We start from the raw sequence: 24634 nt of genomic DNA, 5'->3' as shown, positions 1-24634 counted from the left end.
GGTTAAAGGTAGTTGTCTAATATGAAAACCTGTAATCATATATTACAAGCACTGGATTTGTAGCAGACAGTCATACAGGAGTGGATTTTCAATTATGTCCCATCCTATACCCATAAAAATTGTCCTAAAGAGATCTGAGAGGAATCTGAAACAGGTTTGAGGAGGTCTGAGAAGGATTTGAGGAGAGGTGAGGAGGTCTGAGGTGATTCTGACAGGATTCTGAGGGGGTTCAAGAAGGTCTGAGAGAAGTCTGAGGAGTCTGAGAGGAGATGTTAGGAGGACTGATATAATTCTGCGAAGAATTTGAAAGGGGTTTGAGGAGGTCTAAGAGGAATGTAGGGAGATATGAGGATGTCTGAGAAAGTCTGACGGGATTCTGAGAAGAGTCCTGGGGGGTTTGAGAAGGTGTGAGGAGGTCTGAGGTGAGTCTGAGAAGAGTCCTGGGGGGTTTGAGAAGGTATGAGGAGGTCTGAGGTGAGTCTGAAAAGAGTCTTTGGGGGGTTTGAGAAGGTGTGAGGAGGTCTGAGGTGAGTCTGAGAAGAGTCTTGGGGAGTTTGAGGAGGTCTGAAGAAGTCTGAGGTGAGTCTGAGAAGAGTCCTGGGGGTTTGAGAAGGTGTGAGGAGGTCTGAGACAAGTCCTGGGGGGTTTAAAGAGGTCTGGGGAGGTCTGAAGTGAGTCTGAGAAGAGTCCTGGGGGGTTTGAGAAGGTCTGAGGTGAGTCTGAGGAGGTCGCAGACAGTCTAATATTTTTTAGTGTTACTGGTGGCAGTTGTAACGTAGTCTTCACGCAAATACCTTAGATGATGTAAAAAATGTGATTTATTAGCTTCATTTATTATTCCTAAATCATAGCATTCCTGCCTCTGAGGTTTTTCCTGTCCTGTTTTGATATTTGAAATAAATCTCAGGCTTCATAAATATTGTTATTTGTGTTTGAGCTGTTTTTCTTGCTCATTAGTGACTGTTTTGATTCAGTGTTTTATGGATTAAGCTCTTTTTAAAAGGATTAATCAAACGTGTAATCGTGTTAATCACTCATGTGCTAATGGCTGCAGATCGACCCTCTTACCCTAAAAACCTCAAACTCGACTGGATCCTTTCACGTGAACTCACACATAAATCTGCAAATCCACAGCAGGGGCCTCAGCTCTGTGCTACATGGGTTGAAGGTCAGCGTGATAATCTGGATCGGTTTAACCTGCGGAGGGACGCTTATGACGTCCTCATACTGAAGAACTCACGTTTTCTGCTCTGGACTCCAATAAAACGGATCGGGGGGTTTAAAGTCCACATTTGGGCAGATTCTTGAAGTTTAGAAATGTTCACAAGTTGTTCTTTCTGAGTCTTTCAATTTGGTTACTGGTATCATTTTAGTTAGTTTATTCTTTTCTTACAGAGAATAAGAGGAACATAAAAGAGAAATGTCACCTGAAGATAAATGAACTCTGATGTTTTCTGTTTATGTAATTCTCTACATTCAAATAGAAAAGGCTGCCCACTGGATTAACAACCTGTCAACAGGGTGTAGGTTTGTCTCCAAATTTCTTCAGTGACTCACAAAACTGAAGCATGAAAACAAAACTGAACCAAATGTATAAAAATCCAAAGATCCATTTCTGCCCCATCAGAAAAAAATGAGGATCAGTATTCACATTGTAATGTGAAATGTTTCTTGTAATGACACGATTTTTCACATTAAAACACACATTAAGATATTTCACATTAAGATTTTTTTTTTACCATATTATGGCATACTATCATGTTGTTTACCATAATAATGTATTAAGGTAATTTCCTCTTATAACGAGACACCATTTATCATGTTATGGCATGAAATATGAAACTGTATAAATGATAAATTCCACTGATGAGAATATGAGTTCCAAATTTTAACAAGATAATGTGTTACAATATATAACGTGATAAGTTTGTATGTTGTGAAAATATGTGAAATTATCTTCTTATAAAATGAAAAATATGTGATTGCAATCAATTTTTCACATTGTAATGTGATACATCAACCAATTTTTGTTTTTTTTTCCTGACAGCCTTATACTGGAACAAAAACATGAACCTTGGTTAAAACTGGTAAAAAATATAATAATCGGGACGCTGCAGGTATGTACATGTATATGTTACATAATAGTGTCATGGCTGTTGTCATGGCTGTTGTCATGGTAACTGACCGGAGGCCGGAGCAGGTGCTCAAAGCTACTCTGGACTGAGGAAATCCTCGGACACTGCCATGGTAGTAACAGTGAGTCTGGAGAGAAAACACACCAAACAAAACAAATAAATATCTGGAGCAGCTGGACAACACAGAGGAGGATGAAGGTGTGTTCACCTACTCACCACAGGATGAGCTCTGACAGACACACCAGTGCCATTGGGCAGGTAGTAGAAGATGTTTGGAGGTTTGGGAAGCAGACCTCTGTAGAAACACAAACAAATCAGATACAGACGAACAAAACCTAATGACATGATGAAAACTAGATGTGGAAAAAACATTATTAGGCAGTAATATGAACATTTACAAATAGCATTTTTAATCCAACAGAAGTGATTAGAATTCCTGTGATTACCAGGGTTTTGACACATTTTTATAAAGTAAGAAAATCTCTAAAGATTTTAGTTTTGGAGCAACTGAGTCCATTAAATCTAGAGAAAATAATTCAGATTAAGTCTTAGTTTTGTTTCACTGGTGACCAGAATGGATGCAGATTGCAAGCTGTGCCTAAGTCTTACAGTAATTGCAGAAAAAAAGTCTGATAATGAGATATCTTTGTAGAGCACAAAAAGGAAGAATGATTAATAACAAATAATACTATATCAGAGTATCTGTACTCACTATAGTTACGGGTTTATTCCTAATGTAGACAGCCTTGAACACTGGCATGAATACAAACTAAAATGCTAATGTCAAAGATAAACTGACTTACAAAAGCAATTCAGACTTAAAATTAAAATAAAACTCTAAACACCTTATGGATCAGACTGGACTCTACCCATGATACGTTTTGGTGTTAGAAGGTGAATCAGACTCACCGGTTCTTCTCCAGGTCCAATATGTAGAGTCGTCCCCCAAACTCCAAACCACACTGCAGTCGGTCAGGATGACTGTCCTGAAAACACAACAACCATCTGTTACATCGGCTCCACTGATGGACACTAAATGAAATGAATAGTTAAGCAAAATAATTAAACATTTATATGAATTAAGTATGACTAGAAAAGTTAGAAACATTTGATATAATCAACTACATGTAGACTTTAGGGCTAAATATTGTGAGTTTATGTAATAGTTATACTTTCAAATATCAAAAAAAAAATTACAAAAAGTATCATTACAGTGAGTGCAATAAGGAGCTCTGAAGACACCAATGTATTAGATTATAGAAATATGAACTAAATATATTTATGCTGACAATCCAGGGGATTTATGTGACCACTAGAGGGAGTAGTGAGTCACTCTGCTGGCCTCAGATAAAAAACTATGACCACAGGGTCTTTGACCAATGTATCAGAAAGTGACCAGATGGGATGAGTTTAATATTGAAGTGAGAGCAGATTCAGATTAAATGCCTCAATTGTCAGTCTTCATATCAAACCTGTACCAAATCAGATATCATTGTGGAATTGGCCTGTGTTTTTGGTTGGGTGTGTATCTGAAAAGATTGAGGTCAAACTGATGTAACAGAGCCAATAATAACAAACAATCACTCCAATTCAAAGAGGTAAAGGACATCAAACCAGGATCTGATTGGTTCAAACATTCGCTCCTCTGTTTCCTAAAGTTTCGCTCTGTCACTTCCTGTCTCTGTTCCTTCAGGATGTGGGCGGGGCTGTGCATCCGTTATCCAATCAATGGCTCTTTCCGTCTGTTAATGGAGCTGCCGTTTGAAGAGCACACACTTCCTGTCTGATTCCTCATTTTGTTTCCTTTAATCATGTGTTTAGGTTTGGTGACATTTCTGCTCATTATTACAATATTATACATTACTGTGCTGATTTAGTTTAATAATCTTAGGCTGGATTTTTGAGGATTACATCTGTATTTGAACAGAATATTTCAGATACTCGTCATTATTCACTACAGAGTGTTTCTACTGGGCATTATAACAGGTTATATCAAACCTCATAAAAAGATTGTGTTTAAATCCATGAATCATTTTCTACAGTAGAAGAACAGATATTGGTATAAAACAGAAGAACTGATTCAACTTCTTTACTGCAGTGTAAATACAAAAGTTAATGTGGGGCCAGGTTGTTGCATCTTTTATGTCATTTTTGTCTCATTTTGTCATCCTTTTGTGTCCTTTACATCATTTTTGTCATGTTATGCGTATCATGTTTTTGTCACCTTGAACCTTTTCCGTCATTTTCATCTTGATGCATCTTTCATGTTATTCTTTTTGTGCTGCTGCAATTTTTACATTATTTTCATCTTGTTCATCATCAGTTTTTTCTTGTTGCTCCTTTTTCAGCTTTTCAGCATCTTTCATGTCATTTTTTTCTTGTTTGTCTTTTGTATCATTCCCATCCTGTTGCATACTTTACAGTGCATCTGTCTTGTTACATCTTTAATATCTTGTTCTGTTTGTGTTATATGTGATATGCACTGATAAATCCACTAACAGATTAACTTTTCCTAAAAATTGAGTGATAATCTTGAAGTATCAGTACTGTGTTACTTCCCACCTCTGATCATACATAATTATACAAATTTACAAAGTACATTTAAAAGTTAAGATTAGTGACGATAGTAAGTGTAGTTATGTCAGCTCAGCAGGTCAGAGTTTCCATCAAACCCAGATTTTGGGTGTTATTTGTTTAATGAACAAAATTCCCCGTCTCTCCACCCAAAAGCAGAGGGGGGGCTGTTGGATAATTGTACTGCAGGAAGCAGAGAAAAGAGGGCGTGATTCACAAAGGTGTGTCAAAGTAAAACACAAACAGACAGGAAACTGATCCAGCTGACAAACTGAAACCATGTGGCCAGTGATCTGTGAACAGGTGACACATGTCTTTATCTCTAACCATTAAATGATCGTTTCAAACTCAGTTGTCTGTCAAATTCATGATGGAGCTTCATTTGACTCAAATGTTACTGTTCAATGAAACCATTAAGATCATGTAAAAGAGCTGTAACAATGCATTTATACATCAGTTGGATTAGAACACATTGCTGCCTTGAATTGTTTACATCCATCCTCAATTATGCTAAACTGAATAATTAAAGATTTAAAGTGTGATTACTGAGCTCAGTTATCTCAATAACTAACAATTAATGGACAAAATATGCTCTGTGAGATCACAAAGACCTTTGGCCAAAATTGAATCAGCTCATCTTAGAGTCCAACTAAATATTTGAGCCAAATTTGAAAGGTTGGTTGGTTGAATTCATACCAAATTGGGTTTATAGATTGCCAGTGACCTAGAATAGATGTGGTTACATTTTGGGAAAAGTAGGTCAAAGTTCCAATTTTTTATGGATTTTTTTTCAATCTTTTGTCTTCTCCCATTTACTTACAATGGGAAAATTTAAAATGTCTATAAATACATCAATTTTGTTTCAATTTACTTCAAACTTGGCACATATATTAGAGACAAGTGATATGCTGACATCAGCACATGCATAGACATGATGACATCAGCTGGACTGATGCCAAAATAAACTACAATATGTGCAAGGGGCGGGGTTTGTTGTGCCTGGCACCACTTGTTTTGTTTAACTTTAGTCTTTGGTGTTATTTGATGTCAACTGGTAAATAAAACAATTTGTGAAGGAGCAAATAAAAACTGGCTTCCATAAAGTAGATTTCTGGCCCAATATGGCATTAAGTTCACAACAACTCCATTACAGACATAGCGTCTTGAAGCACATACGGTTTACAGGGAAAAACCATGGAAAGCTCCTTTAAAGGCAACTTCAAGGATTCAACCTGGCAACCCATAAAACTGTGACGCCCAAACAGTTGGAATCAGGTTAGCCGTATGAAGGCATGTGCAGGGTCATGTATGGTGTCTCTTGTTTTCATGTATTTCAGTGGTCTCTCTTTCTCCCTCTCACTGTTTTTGGGAGCCTTTCTCACCCACTTCTCCTCATCTGTTCCCTCCTCCTCCTGTTGTTGGTCTCTGAACTTTCTCTCTTCTTTCTGATTCTGTGGTGAGGTCGTGTCTCTTACCCAGACGAAGTCAGAGCTGAAGGATGAGGCTGAGACCACGACAGACCAGAAGGAGGAGGAGGAGGAGGGTGGGGGTGGGGGGGTGGGGGGTAGGAAGTAAACAGCATCAGAGGAGATATAATATCAACAGTACGGGCTTTTATCTGGACGTACTGCTCCTTTATCCGAGCACACGCCATCACAGCTCATCTACTTTCTCCTCGTTTCCTTCTCTTCCTCTTCTGGGTGGGGGTTTCTACAGGAAATGATCTCAGGCCGTCTGTCAGCTGCACAGGAAGGTCCGTCCTCTAACACCCCCCACTCAGCCTGTGTTCCTGCAGGAAGCTCCTGGTGAAACCTGCCAACGCTCGAACTTCCTCTCTTTCTCTCATTACACTTGAACGCAGCATAGTGACTGTCTGAATACTTCATGCTTTCCGACTATTACGACTCCCATGAGACCCTGACACAGGCAGGCAGAGACACACCCACTCGGTAACCATGGCAACAGGTGGGGCAGCAACTTCTGCTTTTGTTTCTTACATACGTTTCAGGGAAGGGAGTGAGTGTGTCCCACCCAGAAGAAACATGCAGGGCAGTTTGTACTGATGGAAACCACATGACAGAACCAGAACAGAACTAGTAAACATGTGATAACAACAGCAGAACAGAACCAGAACAACAGCAGTAACTAGCTAGGACCCTGTGTCTCCTCCTGCTGCTGTCCAAAGGAGCTCTGTGATTGGCCGCTTCATTTCCTCATTCATTCCGCCAATATGACAGCACATATCCAAAGCACAAAAGCACAGACACATCCATGATCCACACATTCATCAGAATTTAACAGAGGGATCACCTTCATTTTCCAACCGTACTGAGATCTAAAAGTGTCTGATGGTCATTCTCTCCTGTGTTTAGAGGCAGATGCTATTATTCTGTTGTGGTCAGACTCTGTACTTGACATCAGCTCAACCAGAGGCACCTGCTGATGCCAGTGGAAAACAGCAAATGCTTTTACATTCAGAGTGTGGGAGCACCAAATGACTGACAGTGTTACTATACAAACTGGGTGAATAATAAAGTATCATCCACTTGCAAAGTCCAATGTCATGGTGCCACAAAATTGACTTTTTTATTTCAACTTCTTTCATTAGTGAGGTACCAGAAGGGGAGAAGGGGCTGCAGTTACTAATTTACCTCAATTACAGTGATTAGTATAATTTTGTGTGTGGCCTACAGTAGATGACACAGTAGAGTATACATTTAGGAGACGGGCACAGTCAACTGAACAAGACAGTGAATTTAATCTCTGTATGGCGCACATAATTAAACTGATAGCAAAAATTTTGTAACATTGTGTCTTGAAAAAACTATTATCAATCAATAACTATGGTGATAATCCCATGAGCTCCAGTTCCCTTTAGATATGAAGCAGCAGAGTCACTATAATCAACCATTAAACCCAGTTTGTCTCATTCTGGTATGTGTCTCACCTGTAAAGCTTCGGTGAGGCTTTGTCTCCGTCCATCGATCAGAATGAAAGGACGGGTTTTCTGCAGCAGGAAACGGCGTCTGTTACCACCTGAGAAAACAGTCAGATGTTTATTGGGAGTACTGGGAGATGCTTTTTGCAACACGGAGGGTGAAAAGTGTCATAAAACCTATGTTGTTGCCAGACTTTGTTTCACTTTAGTTTGAACTAATGTAGGAACAATATTGGTTTTACAGCAATGACTAATCAGTTAATCTCTGGCTCATTCTGCAGCTGACAGTTGAGACAGTGAGCTTTTTAAGTGGGAGATACTGACAGTCTCTTCTTTTATGATACTCACAAAACCCTCTAGTCTTTCCACACAGTTCTCAATTTTACCTCCTTTATGTCCATGACATCGCCAGCATGAAATGTAAAGCTTAGGGTTAGATTCAAGCCATGTTTAAATCATGGACAGTATAAAATGACAGACAATGTGAGAACATGTCAAATTCTACATTGTCTGGGCTATACTATGACACTTAAGGCAAAACTAAAAAGTAGCCTACATGTCAACATTTACCACAAATGTGATTTATGTCTTTTCAGGTAGATTTCATCACGTAGACATCAAATCATCATCTTTTTGATCAGTTTGCTTTTAAAACGTGTTTTTAAGTTATAAAAACTGATGACTGAATCTGGCAGACACATGGGCAGAAACCAGTAGGCGGATATGATATCCCCTCTGCTCAGACTCTGGCTACGTATTATATCTCACAGACCACATGGCAGCTCCTGTCACGCTGAATATGAGCTTCATTTTCACACAGAAGAAAGAAACAGCATTATAAGAACCATCTTTATATACAGCCTATGGTTTTAATGAACTGAGGTTCAAGTTTATGGTTGTTTTTCACTCACATAGGTTATTAAAAACAGAAAGTAACAGATGTTCCCCTTCAAAGGAAATCTAATGTACAAATTTCTCTTAAATTATCCCAGTTTATCATTAAAGGTTAAAACCAGATTAAAACTTCTGACTGTTATTAGATCTGTCTCAAACTCAATAAAACCACGGTGCTGTAAAATCAGTGTTTAGAGTAAGAGTGGAAACATAAGCAATCCTCTGGTCTGTTAATTCAACCTTACCACTTTGCATCCAATTTTGTAAATCACTGCACATGTCTGGGCTCACATTCAGGTCAGATAAACTCAACTTCATTAATTTTATTGATTTTTTTCTTTTCAAATACTTTTCACTTCATTATCAAATATTGACTTTCTAATGTTATGTAATAATGTGTCAGATCTGACTTCAGTGAATTAAACTCGTGTTTTTCGTACTGTTCAACATGACACTAACTGAATGTCCTCAGGCCTTTTTTTTTTTAAACTTTAATTAGATTTCAGGTTTACTCTACAGCAGTTAGCTCACAGGCTAACTGTCAGATTAGCCTTATTCTGTCTCCAGGCAACAGGCCAGAGGTCAAAGTTCACACACACACACACACACACACACACACACACACACACGCACACACACAAACACACACACACACACTCATTCACCTATAGTGTACCTGACTTCAGCTCAGATTTTAATTGATTTTAGTCCAACTATCCCTTTAAAACTTCTATTTATAGACTGAACACGTGACTGCTCACCTTTACCTGACACCGGGGCGGTCAGACTGTCGGTCCTGTCCGTCTGTCCGGTCTCTGCCAGAGCCCCTCCATCCCCATCCTGCGGTGGGTTCAGGGACCGGGCGGCAGTGAACGCCGCTCGGCCGCTGAGCAGCAGCAGCACCGGGACCAGAGCAGCGGCGGCTCTGTTCATCTTCAGTCTGCGTCACCGACCACCGGCAACAGGTAGTCTGAAGCCTCAGGACGTTACCTCACCGTGTCCGAGAAGCGGAGGCTCCAGTGGGACTCCATGACGCCACTTTTCCCGGTAACATCCACAGAGAGCTGCGGGGCAGAGCAGCGGCTGTACCGGGCTACAGCACGGTCAGAGGACGGGGATTCGGGGTCAGAGTCCGGGTCTCTGTCGGTGTGTGGTCGGTCTGACTCCAGTCAAACTAGTTTATCCGTCCTCAAAAGCTCCAAAGTGACTCATTACAGGAGAACGGAGGATCTGTGTTTATACCCAGAGTTAACGGATACGTCATTTCACAGAGTTAAGCTAACGGAGCTAACAGGAAACAGAAGATCTGAAGTGGACTTCAAAATAAAAGTCAACGAGTAAAACAAAAGTATTATTGACATTGTAATAAATAATTTCACATATATGGTGTGAATGTATCTAGACATTTTTACACATGAAGTGTAAATTCTTAAATGTATGAAAAATTTAACTATGAAAAACACAATATGAATAACGCAAAAAAACAAAAAAACACAAAAAAAAATCACACAACTATATGAAGTGTTCTCTCATATAAAGTGTAATTGTGGTGGACAATGTATGAATTTATTTGACTCCCAACAGAATTTTTTCCTGTCACACAACACCTGAAGAATATTGAAAGTACTTGAAACTAAATTAATGTTCAGATTAATCAGCATAATCGATTTTTTTTCTCTTTACATACATGCAAAGGGTTCTTCTAATTAAAGGTTTATAAGTCAAAGCTGTATTTTTGACTGATTACTTTTGTGCAACTGATACAGATTTATACATTTACTCTGGATCTTGGTCATGTTCTATTAGCATCAGATATGTGTCTGATGTACGATCACATACATTTCGACCATTTTTGTCTGTAGCGTGAACGTTTACCCGGCTTTTGTTTTGAAGAGACATAACAGGATGCAGAACTTAGAGTTCCTAGTACACACACACACACACACACACACACACACACACACACACACACACACACACACTACGGGCTGGATGGAGGGTATAACAACAGAAAGACCTGCACGTTCTTCCTGAACAATTCAGCCATATTTTCATCAGTTCAGTAATCATTTGCCCAGTAGGGCTGTGGAGGATTACGGTGCTCCTTGCCAAACCACAGGCATGCAGTGATGTTCTTGGAAAGCAGGGGCTTCCACCATTGTGCCCTATCATATTCACCATGCTCAGTGCTTTATCTATTACAGACTCATGAACAGAACACTTTACCTGTTACATGAATGTGGTAAGAACATTATGCTTGAACTTGTGACTTAGATGGTGATCAGATCTCATTTTATAACCTGTCCATTCGGAAAAATATGAATTTCTAGGGTTCACACACTTTTTCTTAACCATATCAGTCATAATGCATATTCATTTTGGGAGAAACTTGGAATGTGCTGTTAACATTACAGTGCGTTAGGATGAAATTTAAAATAAACATACAAACTACATATGCAGTCCACACAATTGTGTACGCACACCTATACACAAAAACACACGACAGAGCCGGACTTAGAACCAATAACCTCTGAAACCAGTAGAGCTGCAGCTGCAACTCACTGACATCAGATGATCACTTCAGACTTTTCTCATACTTTTCTGAGCAGCTCTACCATAGGTTGGGTTAATTTAACTTCACATACACAGGATAATAACAGGATGTAATGTGATCACAAAGTATCCAATATTCACATTAGTTTTTGGAAGGATAGTTTGCAAATATAAAGCGTTTCATACAATTTTACATTTTTTACACTACAACAAAGAGAAAATTTCAAAAGTTTAGGTTCTATCTGGGGTCAGCGTGGGGTTACGGAGGTGTTGTCATGATGTCACTCACAGGAATGCTGAGTAAACTGATAAGTAAACTGATTCTGGATCAGTGTAAAGCTCAGGTTGCACGTGCTGCTGCTGCTGCAGATCAACTGATTACATAACTGATCAGTACATATTTAATCTGATCAGCTGATCACATTGTACCCACAGCGCAGGGTAAACTGTAAACAAGTTAAGTCTGAAATACCACAACTACAACACAGATTATCAGATCATACTTAACATACAACATGAATTATTTACCTCACATTCTTTCACTGTTTGACCAGAATAATCACTGATACATGTTCACCTACTGTTCACTGTTAGTTACATTTTCCGCTGATATGGTTTATTTTCCTCAATCAGTTTCTCTTATTAAAAGCCAATTGAAGCATGTGCCAAGACAAAAACAATGTGAAAGATGCAAAAAAAACCACGAAATGAATAAATGCAAAACACAAAAAGAAATGAAAATAACATGAAAGTAATTTAAAAGACATAAAAAAGCAAACATACAGGCTCTGATGACCAAAATCGCCTTATGTTACCTCATTAATTAACTTTTGACGTTGCCCAAAAGAAATACCGATACACTATGTTCACCACTGATCAAAGTTGCAGTTTATTTTCCTGAATATTTCCCTCATGGACGTTTGACACCTCCAACAGTGATTTGCTAATGTTGGTTTTGAGTGAAATAAATTTTACTGTGGTTCAGATAAGAAAAATTGTATTTAATGAGATTTGAACAAATTTGTCCCATGAACTCAATCTTCAGGAGTGAATGAGTGAAATCTCAGAATTTCATTCCACTCTTAAACTTTAGTGAACATTCTGCTTGTGCCACAAAATGTTATTATGCCAGAGATTCATGTGATTTACTGAAAAAGATTTCCTTGTGCATGGCAGCTGTGTAATGACAGACACACATCACATCATTTAAAAAAAAATGCATCTGACCTGGTTGGAGAGCCAGGCTGAGGTTTTTCCTGTGAATGACTGAACACATATTGTTGTATTTTAGTGATTATTGGGGTAGACCAGTATGGTTCTGTGATGCGTTCACTGCATTCACAACTGCTAAATTCCCAAGAAGCATTGTTCTTTCAGGTGAGGACATTACTTTGGTAGGTTTTGGGTGTTTGCAGCCTCATATTTTTTAAATGATATAACCCTGAATGTTTTGTGTTGGAAACAGCAAAATGGGCAAGAGTAAGGGTCTAGGCAACTTAAAAAAGGGAGAAATTATGATGGGCATCTCCACATCATGTTGTTCATTCTCAGTGTAAAGTGGTTAATATGTACAAAAAGTCAACTAAAGAACAAAAACCTCAATCTCAACCAGGTCAACATTATTACCAGAGTTGTGGTGACTAATTGATTACTGATGTTGGATCTTTTCTGAAAATTAAAGGTTAATTATTTTATACATGGTTTTGGTTTTCAGCTTTAAATTTGACTACCTCTTACTCTAATAATGAAATATGATGATAATTATTGACTATAGAATGAATGAATAACAGTTTCAGACTCACAGTTTTGTGTTTTATCTTTATTATTTGATCCACAGCTAAAAGCCCAACTCAAGTGTCTGTATGAACGTCTGTTGATATTTTGGGTCCTCAGATATACATAGATAATTGTAAAATGAAGATTGTGTGGACATTTTCTTTAAATATCGAGGTGGAATATACCATTTTGGAAAATGTAAAACGAAAATGAAGTTTTTTTTGTTTTACGTTATGTGATGATGATTTATACCTAACCTGTATGTTTCTCAATTGTAAGGTGTATAGTTTTGTGTTGATGCAATGTGTGTTTGTACTTTTCATTTAACAGCGTATAAATGAACTTATTTAGCCCAACATTTAATTCACATCCCCCCTATTTCAATATGATAATAATTTAAGTGTCTGTTCTTAAAACTGTATCTTAGATTAGTATAAATACTGGAAAAAGACAGAAACTGTTCACTAATGATCACCCTGTTAGTTTTTATTTGTACTTTGTTGAATGAGGCAGCAGTGGATTTCTATATGCATGTTTGTTACTGCAGGTGAATCTGAACGTCTTGTCAGATGTTAAACTTCCTGTCAAGTCCATCCAGGGTTGTATTGTGTCTCCACAGAGGTGGACTCTTACTGTCCCTGGACTCCACACAGATGACAACAAAACCTGCTCAGACGCTCCTGAGTAGAGATGACAGAGGTTATTTATGTCAAATACCTGGAATCAGACTAAAATAATGACATAGACCTGAAGCTCCGCCCACCATCCTACTCTTGTGTTGGCGAGTCTTGGTGCTTTTACTGTTAGAGGAGGAAATCTGCCTTTGGAGTGTCAGGTTGTAGAGGAACAGAACTCGTCTCTTCTCCCTCTGATGGAGGAACATATTCTATTATTTATCTTTGACGTGAATGAACATATTTTCTGTCACCTTTTGCTTTTATTAATATTTACCATGTGGATGAGAGCATTGGGACACTTCACTCTTACACCAGTTATGACAATATCATTATCAATATTAATATCAGATCCATGGACATTAATATGCAACCCCACAACCCCTTCAATGAAGTCACTGAAATAGTATGTCTGGTGGAATGTTGTGTTCTGTGTTTGATTTTATTTACCTGATTGCTACAGCTGTACATAAAACACAAATCTGGTGTCGCACAGGGTGAAAATAAAAATAAATAAATTCTTAATGTGTAAGTCAGTTCAGTACTTCAGTGATCCTTTTTGTGTTTTTTTGTGATTAATGTGACCTCTTTTTCACTGTTAGTCTTCAACTACTCAACCACAACATGATAATAAGCTAAAGGACTTGAAGACATCTATATTTTTGAAATAAAAGTTAAAATAATGGCTTTCACTGACTGGTCAGAGGAAGTGTACATGTCATTTTCTATGACAATACTTTTGTAAATTTCAGCTGAGCAGTTAAGATGAGGCTTATGTCATAATGGTGCAACTGAACTTCAACACAGCTTTCTTTTCTAGTTTCAGCAATTAATGCGGATTTCATATCAAATGAAGGAAAAGAGGACTCTGGACTCAAACCAGGAATGTTTCAGTCATATGACATGTGCATTTTTGTGTTCTCTGCTGATGACAGAAAACATGCTAATGAGCTGAAACTGATGGTTCATGCCAGTCTCTCTCTCTCTGTGTGTTTGTGAATGTCTCTCGACCACAGCTCAGCTCTGTGATAAGGCTCTTAGATTAATCTGCAGATCAGGTTCACCGCAGATCACGGGCTTTACACTCAGTGCACTGCATTACACTACGCTGTGTGTTAATAAGATTGAGCCGTTTGCTTCCTCATCACTACAAGGCAGGAAGTGACATCACAGCCTTAACATATGTTCAGATCAAAACAAGGAGTCAGCACCAATGAAGAAAAACAATGAATAGGAATAAAGGGGAAGTTGCTGATCCTCAGTTCAGGAGATTTAACACACATTACTGCTTATGTCAGGGTTTCCTAAGGTGTGGTGTGGGTACCCGTGAGGGAGCATGGACAGTGGTGCAGAAACGCCCAAATCATTCCTAGTGAAAGTGTAAATATGAACCTGTATTGAGGCTATTAAATAAAAACAAATGTTGAATTAAAGCAGGTGTCAAACATTCAGCCAAAACAGATTCATCCTCCCATTCACCTGCATTTAGAGTGATCAGTAAACGCACTAAGGTGTATGTCTTTGGGAGTGGGAGTAGAAAGCTGACATATAAAATAATAAAAATAATAAAACATAAAAACTCTACTCTCTATGAGTAATATTAAAAGTCCAGGGTATGAGATTTAGGAGGCTCTAACTGCACAAATGGAATATAATAATCTGAATTATGTTTTCATCAGTCTCTAATCAGCTGAAAATGAGAATTGTTGCATTTTCATTGCCAAAGAATGAGTAGTTTATATGTACAGAAGGAGTGTGTTACAGCAGTAACTCAGAACACACATCTTCTCATTATTATTCAGCAGTAATGTTACCAATTACCATATATCATATCCTCAATAGTACTCAGACCTTTATTTCTCTCAGCTGTAGAAGGTGTAGGTATAGTGTTATATTAGAAACAGATCTTTACTTTTAGTTCCCACTGTTTGAAAAACAGATTTATTTAGATTTTTTCCTGTTTGCACTGTTAAAGTATTGTAGATGTTTGATTATTCATTATTTAATCCATTCTCATTCATCTGTCAAAGATCCGAATCAACAAAGATTCTCAACACATCTCACTGCATTGTATCCTCAGTTTTCTATGTTAGAGCACAAAGATATTTTTCATTATTTGACTCAGTAAAACTACTGTGTGTGTTTACCTCTGGATGATACACAGCAGCGATGAGTCGTCTCAGTCTGTTGGTGTAAACCTGAATACAGCTGAGGAGCACCACCATCAGGACGCAGCCAACACAGCTCATGTAGACAGAAACAGAGAGACGGAAGGGAGGGGAAGCACACACTGAGACACAGAGACAGAGTGTTAACATCGCCCCCTGCTGGTTCACTTTAATATGAGTCATATCCTCCTGAGACCCAGCGATGCATTTACAAACCCAGATGATTCGGATTCATATTGAACTGTTTGACCATCTGTGATCTGCTGTTTCACTTTAACCTTTTATCAACACATTAATAAATCTATGATCTATTAAACATGAATAAAACCTGCAGGGAGAAAGTGAGACTTACCCTGGTTGTCAGTGTGGATGTCAAAACTGGACGAGCTGTTGAAGGCTGTCACTGTCTTCCTCAGTAGGCGGGCCATCAGCGAGTCCCCACCCACTCTGATGTCCACCTGGTGACCACCTGTAAAGAAGGAGACTCTTACAAACCTGTCTCATTTGGTCCAGACTGTTGGTTTGATCTGAACCATCCCCCAAATCGAAGAGCTGGTCTCTGGTCTGACAAACATTATGTTCATACAGCAGGTAAAATGGGCCCAAATTAATTTTTTTAAATTCAAATCCACACTACTTTCATATGTGGTCCTGAATCGGACACATGCCTGATGTTTGATGTTTGTGACTTTAGTCTGAATGGTCATGTCACATTTCATTTGACTTTTATGACACACAAAATGCAACAAACATCACCATTCTGTGCTGGAGGAGGCGGAACTCGATAAGATCCAGATTTACTTCCATTATATGATCCAGATCAAAAAAGCTATCAGCTCCTCCAGCAACAGCTCAGGTCTTAAGTTATTATATGAAAGACACTGAGTAGTTCCATGTTGACTGTAACTTGCACTTATGTGGCACCTTTCTATCTTTATGGTACTTGAAGTGCTTTACACCCTGTTACATTCACCTGTATGCACAGACACTAACCCATTCATACACCAGTGACAAAAGTTACTAGGAGTAATTTGGTCAGGAATTGAACTACCAACCTTATGGTCTGTGTATGATCTGCTTTTCTCACTGAGCCACATCCATCCACAAGCTGCTTTACTGTTATTCTGATTGATCTTTTACAGCCATTTCATGAGCATGGAGGGTACAAATTGTGTTTGTGTGTGTTCATGTGTGTGTTTGTGTGTGTGTTCATGTATGTTCACCAGTCACGTTGAACTGCGTCACAGTGTGTCTGCTGATGATGTCCAATACATGGAGCAGAAAGAAGTCGACAGCAAAGAGGATGATGGACAGCAGAGAGATGGACAGCAGCTGAAACACGCCAGACGTCTGAAACACACACATGAACAAACACAGGTATGAACACATGAATCCTGTGTTTTATCACAGATCACAGATCAGATCTGAGTTGAGGTTCAGACGTTACCAGCTGTTGGATCTCCTCAGAGTGCATCTTCAGACTGCAGGGCTTAATTGGTGTGTTTTTTCCAGACTTTTTCAAAGGTAGAACACAGCGTTTACCCTACAAACATAAAAAAGATTAACAATGATTCACATCTCAACATGTCACACAGAAAAAGGTGATGATGAAGAGGAAGAAAAGGAGGAAGGAATTACCGCTCTCCTCCTATGGGCGTCAATCTGCCTGAAGTAGGACGTGATGTAGACATTATCAAATCGAATGTCTCTCCTGTAGTGAAGGAGGTAAGTCAAAGCTCTGAGGAGAAAGAGGGGGAGGAGGACAAAGAGGCGGAGGAGGACTGAATTTTGCTTTTTTTTGTTATACAATAAAAAAAAGTTAAGTTATGCTACGTTTAGGTTGACCTATGTTTATGTTAGCAATGACCTAAGCTTAAATTAGATTAAAATTGGTTTAACTTAAGGTTGAGTTAACAAGGTTCCCACTATTTCCTGAAATTATTTTCCAGGACTTTTCCAGGACATTTTCAGCCACTACAGAGACAAGTCCCCTGTCCCCCTTATTCTTTGGAAGTGTTCTTTACCTCAGTTGTAACTTTCATTTACCCAGATTGTTTCTGTGTTTATTACTCAGACATTTGATGTGCAGTCTATGGCTATAATTTATCTATGAAAAATAATTATGACAAATGTATCATATAATAATGCAAACACACCCACAGATTACGACGTAGCACTTCATGACAAACATGACAAACTGGAGTTACAATGTTCAACTGGACAATTCCCAACTCTACTTTCTCTGCTCTCTTACTTCCTCTCCTGCACTTCCTCTAAAAATATTTGTATATTTTCAGTAAATCACTGAAAAACTATTTCCTTTGTTTCATCTCAGTTTAGGTACACAAGGTCACAAGGCAGGGGGAGGATAAATAATTTTCCATGATAACTTAACTGTTTCCAGGATATTTGAGCTTTTTTCTCATCCCATATGTTTTCCACGACTGGAAAATTGGTCAATCATTTTCCAGGTTTTCCAGGGTGCGTGGGAACCCTGCTTAGGTTTAAGTAAAGATTAAGGGAAGTTGTCTTGCATATTGGAGGTCACAACTGATGAATGTGTCTGGTGATAAAGGCGTGAGTGATGAATACGTGAATCTTACTGGATGAAGATGGTGAGGAAGGTGAATGACTTCAGCAGCTGCAGGAGATTCATCACACTCTCCATCGTAGTTGTCAGTTGTTTAAAGGATTCCTTCACAGCCTCAGTGAACTCATGCTCTAACAGAACTCCACCTCCCAGAACCGACTGCTGCTCCTCCTCCTGCAAGAGGTCAAGGGTCAACAATTATACTCACTTACATATTGAGACAGGGTATTATAGAAAAGTCAGAGGTCATTCTGACCTGGAGGACGAGTTCTGTGCTGAATTCTCTGGATAGGAGGTCGACTGAACGGTTTACTTGGTCGAACAGTTGACCGAAGTTTCCTTCAACAGGAATATGCTCCTTGCACCATGGAGTCATGACTGAGGAGGAAGATTAGGAGGAGGAAGAAGAAGACAAAGAAGATCTCAAGTGGGTCAGACGAGTAAAATAATAACAGCATAAAAAGTAAAATTACATTACAAATATGTTTACATTCACAAACTATCTTTTAAAAAATGTCAATAACATGAACAACCACGAAAAACCTGAAATTTCTTGAGAAAAATTTGTGCAATTTTTAACAATATTATGCCTCAGCTCATCATTTACACATGTTCGTTACAACTTACAGATCGCATTGGATCTACAAAGACACAAAACATTTAGTAGCAGGCAGAATATTGTTAAAATTGCACTTACCTCTCTTGAGACATTTTATGTTATTCATATTTGTTCAGGTTATTCACATTTTTTATGAAAGGATAGTTTGTAAATGTAAACATTTTCATGTAATGTAACTTTTTTTTACACAAATTGATATTATCATTATTATTATTATTATTATTATTATTATTATTATTATTATTAATATTATTATATAATTATTATTTATAGGTTTCTATGATAGAATTTTACTGGTCCAATCCACTTGAAATGAGCTATATGTGGTCCCTGAATTAAAATGATTTTGACACCCTTGATTGTTAATATCTTCAGCATTATTTTTGCTTTTCACAAATTCATCCCACGGACCCTTGGTGTGTTGATTTTGGCCCGTGGGCCGTATGTTTGACACCCATGCTCTAGGACATTCTCCTTCAAGTTTATAAACAAAAAGCTGACTATTGTTCAAGAGTTGTTTGTTGTGATCTGGATTCAGTTCTAGTCTTTTTACTCGTGTGTGGTTTAGATAAACAGTTCTGCCCTCCTGGCACATGCAAATATCTGACGAGATTAGACTTAGATTAGAAAGCTGTTGATGTTTCCAGGTTTCTGTTTGTATGACAGTTGGTAAGAGGGTGACGTGTTTGAAATCAGTGAGATACTTTTCCCTCATCCCTAGATATTAACAGAGAGCCAGGGTGACCTTTCACCTCTCATGATGTCACACAGGAAGTTAAACTTCATGGACACACAAAGGATGTGGTTGATGACAGGAACGGGAATGGCCTCCATACACTCCACCCACTTGAGGCTGAACCAATCAGAGCAGCGCTGCACACCCTGATCCACCACACCTGAAAACAGTCACATGTGTAATAATTATGTATAACATGATTATACGTTTTCCCAGATTTTACACTCCTGTCACTCACTGTTGCACTGCATCATGGTCTTTGCAGTGAACTGCTCCTGTGTGGTGTTGGTGGTGTGTTCAGGTTCAAATTGGCTGTATCCATATTGATGTAGGACTTCATCTCTGATGTTTTGAAACTCCCCATTGATTTTGTGAGTCTCAACCTGGAAACCAGCGCTTTCACCCTGAACACAAAAAAGGAAAGAGGAGTGAATTCAGAAAAACTCAAAAGATGTAACAAGTTGAAAATGCAGCAAAAAAAAAAAAAAAAAGAAAGAAAGAAAGAAACAGGACATGTGAAAGACGTAAAAAGACAAAAACAATGACAAAAATGCAATAAGACAAAACAATATAAAGGACACAATGAGATGAAAACAACATGAAAGACGTTTTGATTGCATCGTTTTGTTCTGTCACCTTGAGCTCTTGTGCAATGAGTATCAATGGTCTGACGGTGTCTCTCCACAGCAACCTGCCGTGATGAACCTGCAGGTCCAGGTTACAGCTCAAAGTCAGTGCTGCTGTCTCAACATTACGCTGGATGTTTGATATTGGACCTGGAACAAACACAACAAACACAAACTCTTTGGACTGGTTCATATATAAAGATTGTGTCATTACACTTAATCAACAGTTCAGACTATATCGAGTATAATAATTACACGTACATTCTGACAGCACTGCAAAATAGAGAAGTGATTTCTACTTGGATGTGTAATAGATGTAAAACTTTGTTCCTCAGGCCAAACATTAACCTACACTGTTGGTCACTTGTATTTGTTGGTATTAAAACGTGTGTTTACCTGCGTACAACACAGACAGGATGAACAGCAGCAGATACGCTCTGCCACGAGAGCCGAGCATGCTGGGAAATGTCAGGAGGACTGAGCACCTGAAGGAGGAGGACAAAGCCCCGCCCACTGCACACAGAGCTGTAACACATACACAAAATCAGATGTTAAATATTTATATTTGATTCACTGCGATCAATAATTACAGCTGGAAATCAGATATTTAGAGGCTGAGATTTTAAAAAAAACTGTTGGGTCATTGATTAGTATTACTCCTTCATAGGACACAAAAATGCAAAGAAAGAATCTTTTTTCTTTACGATGACATTCAACAGTTAAGTATCTTATTTTCAGGTGACCTCCCAAATAAAAATGCACATAAACATAAATACATAGAGTACAGGCCAAAAGTTTGGACACACCTTCTCATTCTTTGCATTTTCTTTATTTTCATGACTATTTACATTGTAGATTCTCACTGAAGGCATCAAAACTATGAATGAACACATGTGGAATTATGTACTTAACAAAAAAGTGTGAAATAACTGAAAACATCTCTTATATTCTAGTTTCTTCAAAGTAGCCACCCTTAGCTCTGATGACTGTTTTGCACACTCTTGGCATTCTCTTGATGAGCTTCAAGAGGTAGTCACCTGAAATGGTTTCCCAACAGTCTTGAAGAAGTTCCCAGAGATGCTTAGCACTTGTTGGCCCTTTTGCCTTCACTCTGCGGTCCAGCTCACCCCAAACCATCTCGATTGGGTTCAGGTCCGGTGACTGTGGAGGCCAGGTCATCTGGCGCAGCACTCCATCACTCTCCTTCTTGGTCAAATATCCCTCACACAGCCTGGAGGTGTGTTTGGGGTCATTGTCCTGTTGAAACATAAATGATGGTCCAACTAAACGCAAACCGGATGGAATGGCATGTCACTTCAGGATGCTGTGGTAGCCATGCTGATTCAGGGTGCCTTCAATCTTGAATAAATCCCCAACAGCGTCACCAGCAAAGCACCCCCACACCATCACACCTCCCCCTCCATGCTTCACGGTGGGAACCAGGCATGTAGCATCCATCCGTTCACCTTTTCTGCGTCGCACAAAGACACGGCGGTTGGATCCAAAGATCTCAAATTTGGACTCATCAGACCAAAGCACAGATTTCCACTGGTCTAATGTCCATTCCTTGGGTTTCTTGGCCCAAATAAATCTCTTCTGTTTGTTGCCTCTCCTGAGCAGTGGTTTCCTAGCAGCTATTTGACCATGAAGGCCTGATTCACGCAGTCTCCTCTTAACAGTTGTTGTAGAGATGTGTCTGCTGCTAGAGCTCTGTGTGGTATTCATCTGGTCTCTAATCTGAGCTGCTGTTAATTTGCGATTTCTGAGGCTGGTGACTCAGATGAACTTATCTTCAGCATCAGAGGTGACTCTTAGTCTTCCTTTCCTGGGGCAGTCCTCATGTGAGCCAGTTTCGTTGGAGCGCTTGATGGTTTTTGCGACTGCACTTGGGGACACATTCAAAGTTTTTGAAATTTTCTAGACTGACTGACCTTCATTTCTTAAAGTAATGATGGCCACTCGTTTGTCTTTACTTAGCTGATTGGTTCTCGCCATAATATGTATTCTAACAGTTGTCCAATAGGGCTGTCAGCTGTGCATCAACCAGACTTCTGCACAACACAACTGATGGTCCCAACCCCATCAATAAGGCAAGAAATTCCACTAAGTAACCCTGACAAGGCACAGCTATGAAGTGAAAACCATTTCAGGTGACTACCTCTTGATGCTCATCAAGAGAATGCCAAGGGTGTGCAAGGCAGTCATCAGAGCTAAGGGTGGCTACTTTGAAGAAACTAGAATATAAGAGATGTTTTCAGTTATTTCACACTTTTTTGTTAAGTACATAATTCCACATGTGTTCATTCATAGTTTTGATGCCTTCAGTGAGAATCTACAATGTAAATAGTCATGAAAATAAAGAAAATGCAAAGAATGAGAAGGTGTGTCCAAACTTTTGGCCTGTACTGTACATACATAAATAACACAGGTCAACATGAAATCTCACCAACAAATACACATCCTGCTGCCAATCTGAGGTCAAAGGTCAGAGGGAGGTTGTGGACAATCCCAAGAAACAAAACTGAGAGACAGAAAGAGGGAGGAATTGCAGAAAGAAAAAAAAATCTAAGGAAAGGTATGGTAAAACAAGTTTTTTATATTTATCACATAAAAGATTATACAATATGAAATACAACCATTAATTGTAATTAAACGTTTTTCATTATTTTTTTCTAACTGAAAAATAGTAGTAGTTCCCTGAAAATGTACATGTAATACAAAAATTATACAAAAATAATATACTGTATTATTGTTAAATAATCAAATTAATTATAAAGTAGTACAGGCAAAATGAATAAATGAATACATAAATGTAAGATTTTAAAGGTTCTGGGAAATATACAATTTTAATCTGTTTACTGCAAATAATAGGTCATAGTTTCATGAAAATGTGAATAAAATAATATACTCATTACTTATAAAACACTGCATTTTACTGCAATAAAAACACACAATAACAACCATATGTCCAGCTAAACTACACAAACGACAAGTGAAAATGGTGTAAAATTACAATTATAAAACATTCCAATATTATAAAACACTATAATTATTGACAATGAATGGCTGTAAATAAAGCACATAAATAGTGCTATTTCTGTTACCTGCGCCGCTCATGGCTCCAAACAGAGCTCTGAAGAGAAGGTGAGACACCGGAAACTGCTCTGATTGGCTGAAGAAAAACCGATGGACAGGTGAAGGAAGTAGATGAAGTATCCTCTGAGCAACTGGAGGAAACCCTAGAACATCTGGAGGAGGAGGAGGAGGAGGTGCTAGCTAAATGTAGTTTCTATGCCAAGTAACAATAAAAATGCACAGTGCTGCTACATGTTTGCTGAAAAAAGTGAATAAAATAAACAAAACCACTGAGAGGCTCATTCGTTTTTACACTTACTGCTGTCAGGAGGAGAAGGCCTGTTCAGGTGAATATTATCCATGTCAAATCCTTCTCTGCAGCACATTTAAACTCTAAAAACTGACCTGTTGGTGTTTTCTGTTCAGTTAACGTAAACATACGTTCTGGATTCTAGTTTGGTTTCCAGGAGACATAAAACCCGTGACATGAAGAAGACACAAAAAATGGTGAAATAAACACAAATATAAGAAAGAGATGAAGTGCAACAGCCAGAGGAAAACACATATGGTCACAATTCAGGTGAGAGGAAGAAGAGGAATCAGACGAACCATCAGAGGAGTTCTGAACAGGTAACTGAGATGGCAAAGCTAGTCAGCTAAAAGGCAGCTAGCAGAGTGGCTAACAGAGAGCTAACGGGCAGCTAGCAGAGTGGCTAACAGAGAGCTAACGGGCAGCTAGCAGAGTGGCTAACGGGCAGCTAGCAGAGCGGCTAACAGAGAGCTAACGGGCAGCTAGTAGAGTGGATAACAGAGAGCTAACGGGCAATTAAGTAGTAGATGACAGTGAGTCAACAGGGGAACCAACAATGGACTATAAGCAAAGATACTATGACTGAAAAATCACCTTTAGTCAGAAATTCATTGAGGTGTGAATGAGGAAGATACACAGCACATAGCAGGGAGTAGAGGCGCAAAACATTTGGACTTGAAAACTAAACTTTTAAATATTTTGGCCTGCAAGCAGGGTTTTAAGATTTGAAACGAAAGAAAATTACAACAGTCGATTTTGTTAAGCTTAAAAATTTTTAAACCTTTATTTTTGTTTTCAAATCTTAATTTTTTGTTTCAAAACTATATTTTTTTCTGTTTGCCTTTTTCCCCTTGGCTTGCATAATAAACACACAAAATTATCTTCATAAGCGAGCTAATCAGGTGGCTAACATAGCAATAGAGAGCTAATGCCAAATAAACACATTCTAATATCAAAGCTGAAAAT

At 38.6% G+C, this 24634-nt stretch overlaps 3 protein-coding genes across 11 annotated transcripts in view; 1 reads left to right on the top strand and 2 right to left on the bottom strand.

Annotated features, from left to right (window-relative positions):
* The window catches only part of adam15 (ADAM metallopeptidase domain 15), a 28984-nt gene extending 19151 nt beyond the window's left edge, over nt 1-9833 (bottom strand). For 4 of the 9 annotated variants that reach the window (XM_030157817.1, XM_030157818.1, XM_030157820.1 and 1 more), the window contains exons 1-5: nt 9303-9832; nt 7657-7745; nt 3045-3121; nt 2352-2430; nt 2186-2262 (exon numbers count right to left, since the gene is read on the bottom strand). In XM_030157817.1, coding sequence (XP_030013677.1) covers nt 2186-2262; nt 2352-2430; nt 3045-3121; nt 7657-7745; nt 9303-9474 — 494 coding nt within the window. In that variant the 5' untranslated portion in view covers nt 9475-9832. Of the gene's footprint in view, nt 1-2185; nt 2263-2351; nt 2431-3044; nt 3122-7656; nt 7746-9302 lie in introns of all 9 variants that reach the window. The other 5 variants (XM_030157814.1, XM_030157819.1, XM_030157815.1 and 2 more) reach the window with 4 other exon arrangements.
* A 3631-nt stretch (nt 9834-13464) lies between these two features.
* dcst1 (DC-STAMP domain containing 1) lies at nt 13465-23400 on the bottom strand. The gene is made up of 15 exons (XM_030158384.1): nt 23388-23400; nt 22730-22804; nt 20680-20808; nt 20294-20433; nt 19896-20061; nt 19674-19817; nt 18559-18680; nt 18316-18476; nt 17351-17450; nt 17160-17255; nt 16936-17062; nt 16065-16181; nt 15692-15834; nt 13634-13738; nt 13465-13550 (listed from the first exon to the last, which is right to left on the bottom strand). The coding sequence occupies exons 1-15, from the start codon at nt 23398-23400 to the stop codon at nt 13500-13502; spliced, it is 1689 nt and encodes a 562-aa protein (XP_030014244.1). The 3' UTR covers nt 13465-13499.
* The window catches only part of dcst2 (DC-STAMP domain containing 2), an 18502-nt gene continuing 17266 nt past the window's right edge, over nt 23399-24634 (top strand). The window contains exon 1 of the mRNA XM_030157668.1: nt 23399-23427. Coding sequence (XP_030013528.1) covers nt 23399-23427 — 29 coding nt within the window. The remainder of the gene's footprint in view (nt 23428-24634) is intronic.

This window comes from Sphaeramia orbicularis, chromosome 16 (assembly GCF_902148855.1).
Source record: "Sphaeramia orbicularis chromosome 16, fSphaOr1.1, whole genome shotgun sequence".
Classification (NCBI taxonomy): domain Eukaryota; kingdom Metazoa; phylum Chordata; class Actinopteri; order Kurtiformes; family Apogonidae; genus Sphaeramia; species Sphaeramia orbicularis.
Note: the sequence above shows the minus strand (reverse complement) of the source record. Positions and strands in the feature narration are given on the sequence as shown.

Excerpts from the sequence above, each read along its gene's own strand:
- dcst1 (XM_030158384.1), bottom strand. Across the intron at positions 17,451-18,315 it reads TTCCTCACCATCTTCATCCA|AGCTTTGACTTACCTCCTTC; the intron begins GTAAGATTCACG and ends CTTTCTCCTCAG. Across the intron at positions 13,739-15,691 it reads CTGCTGTGTATCATCCAGAG|AGGGAGAAGAGACGAGTTCT; the intron begins GTAAACACACAC and ends TTCCTCCATCAG.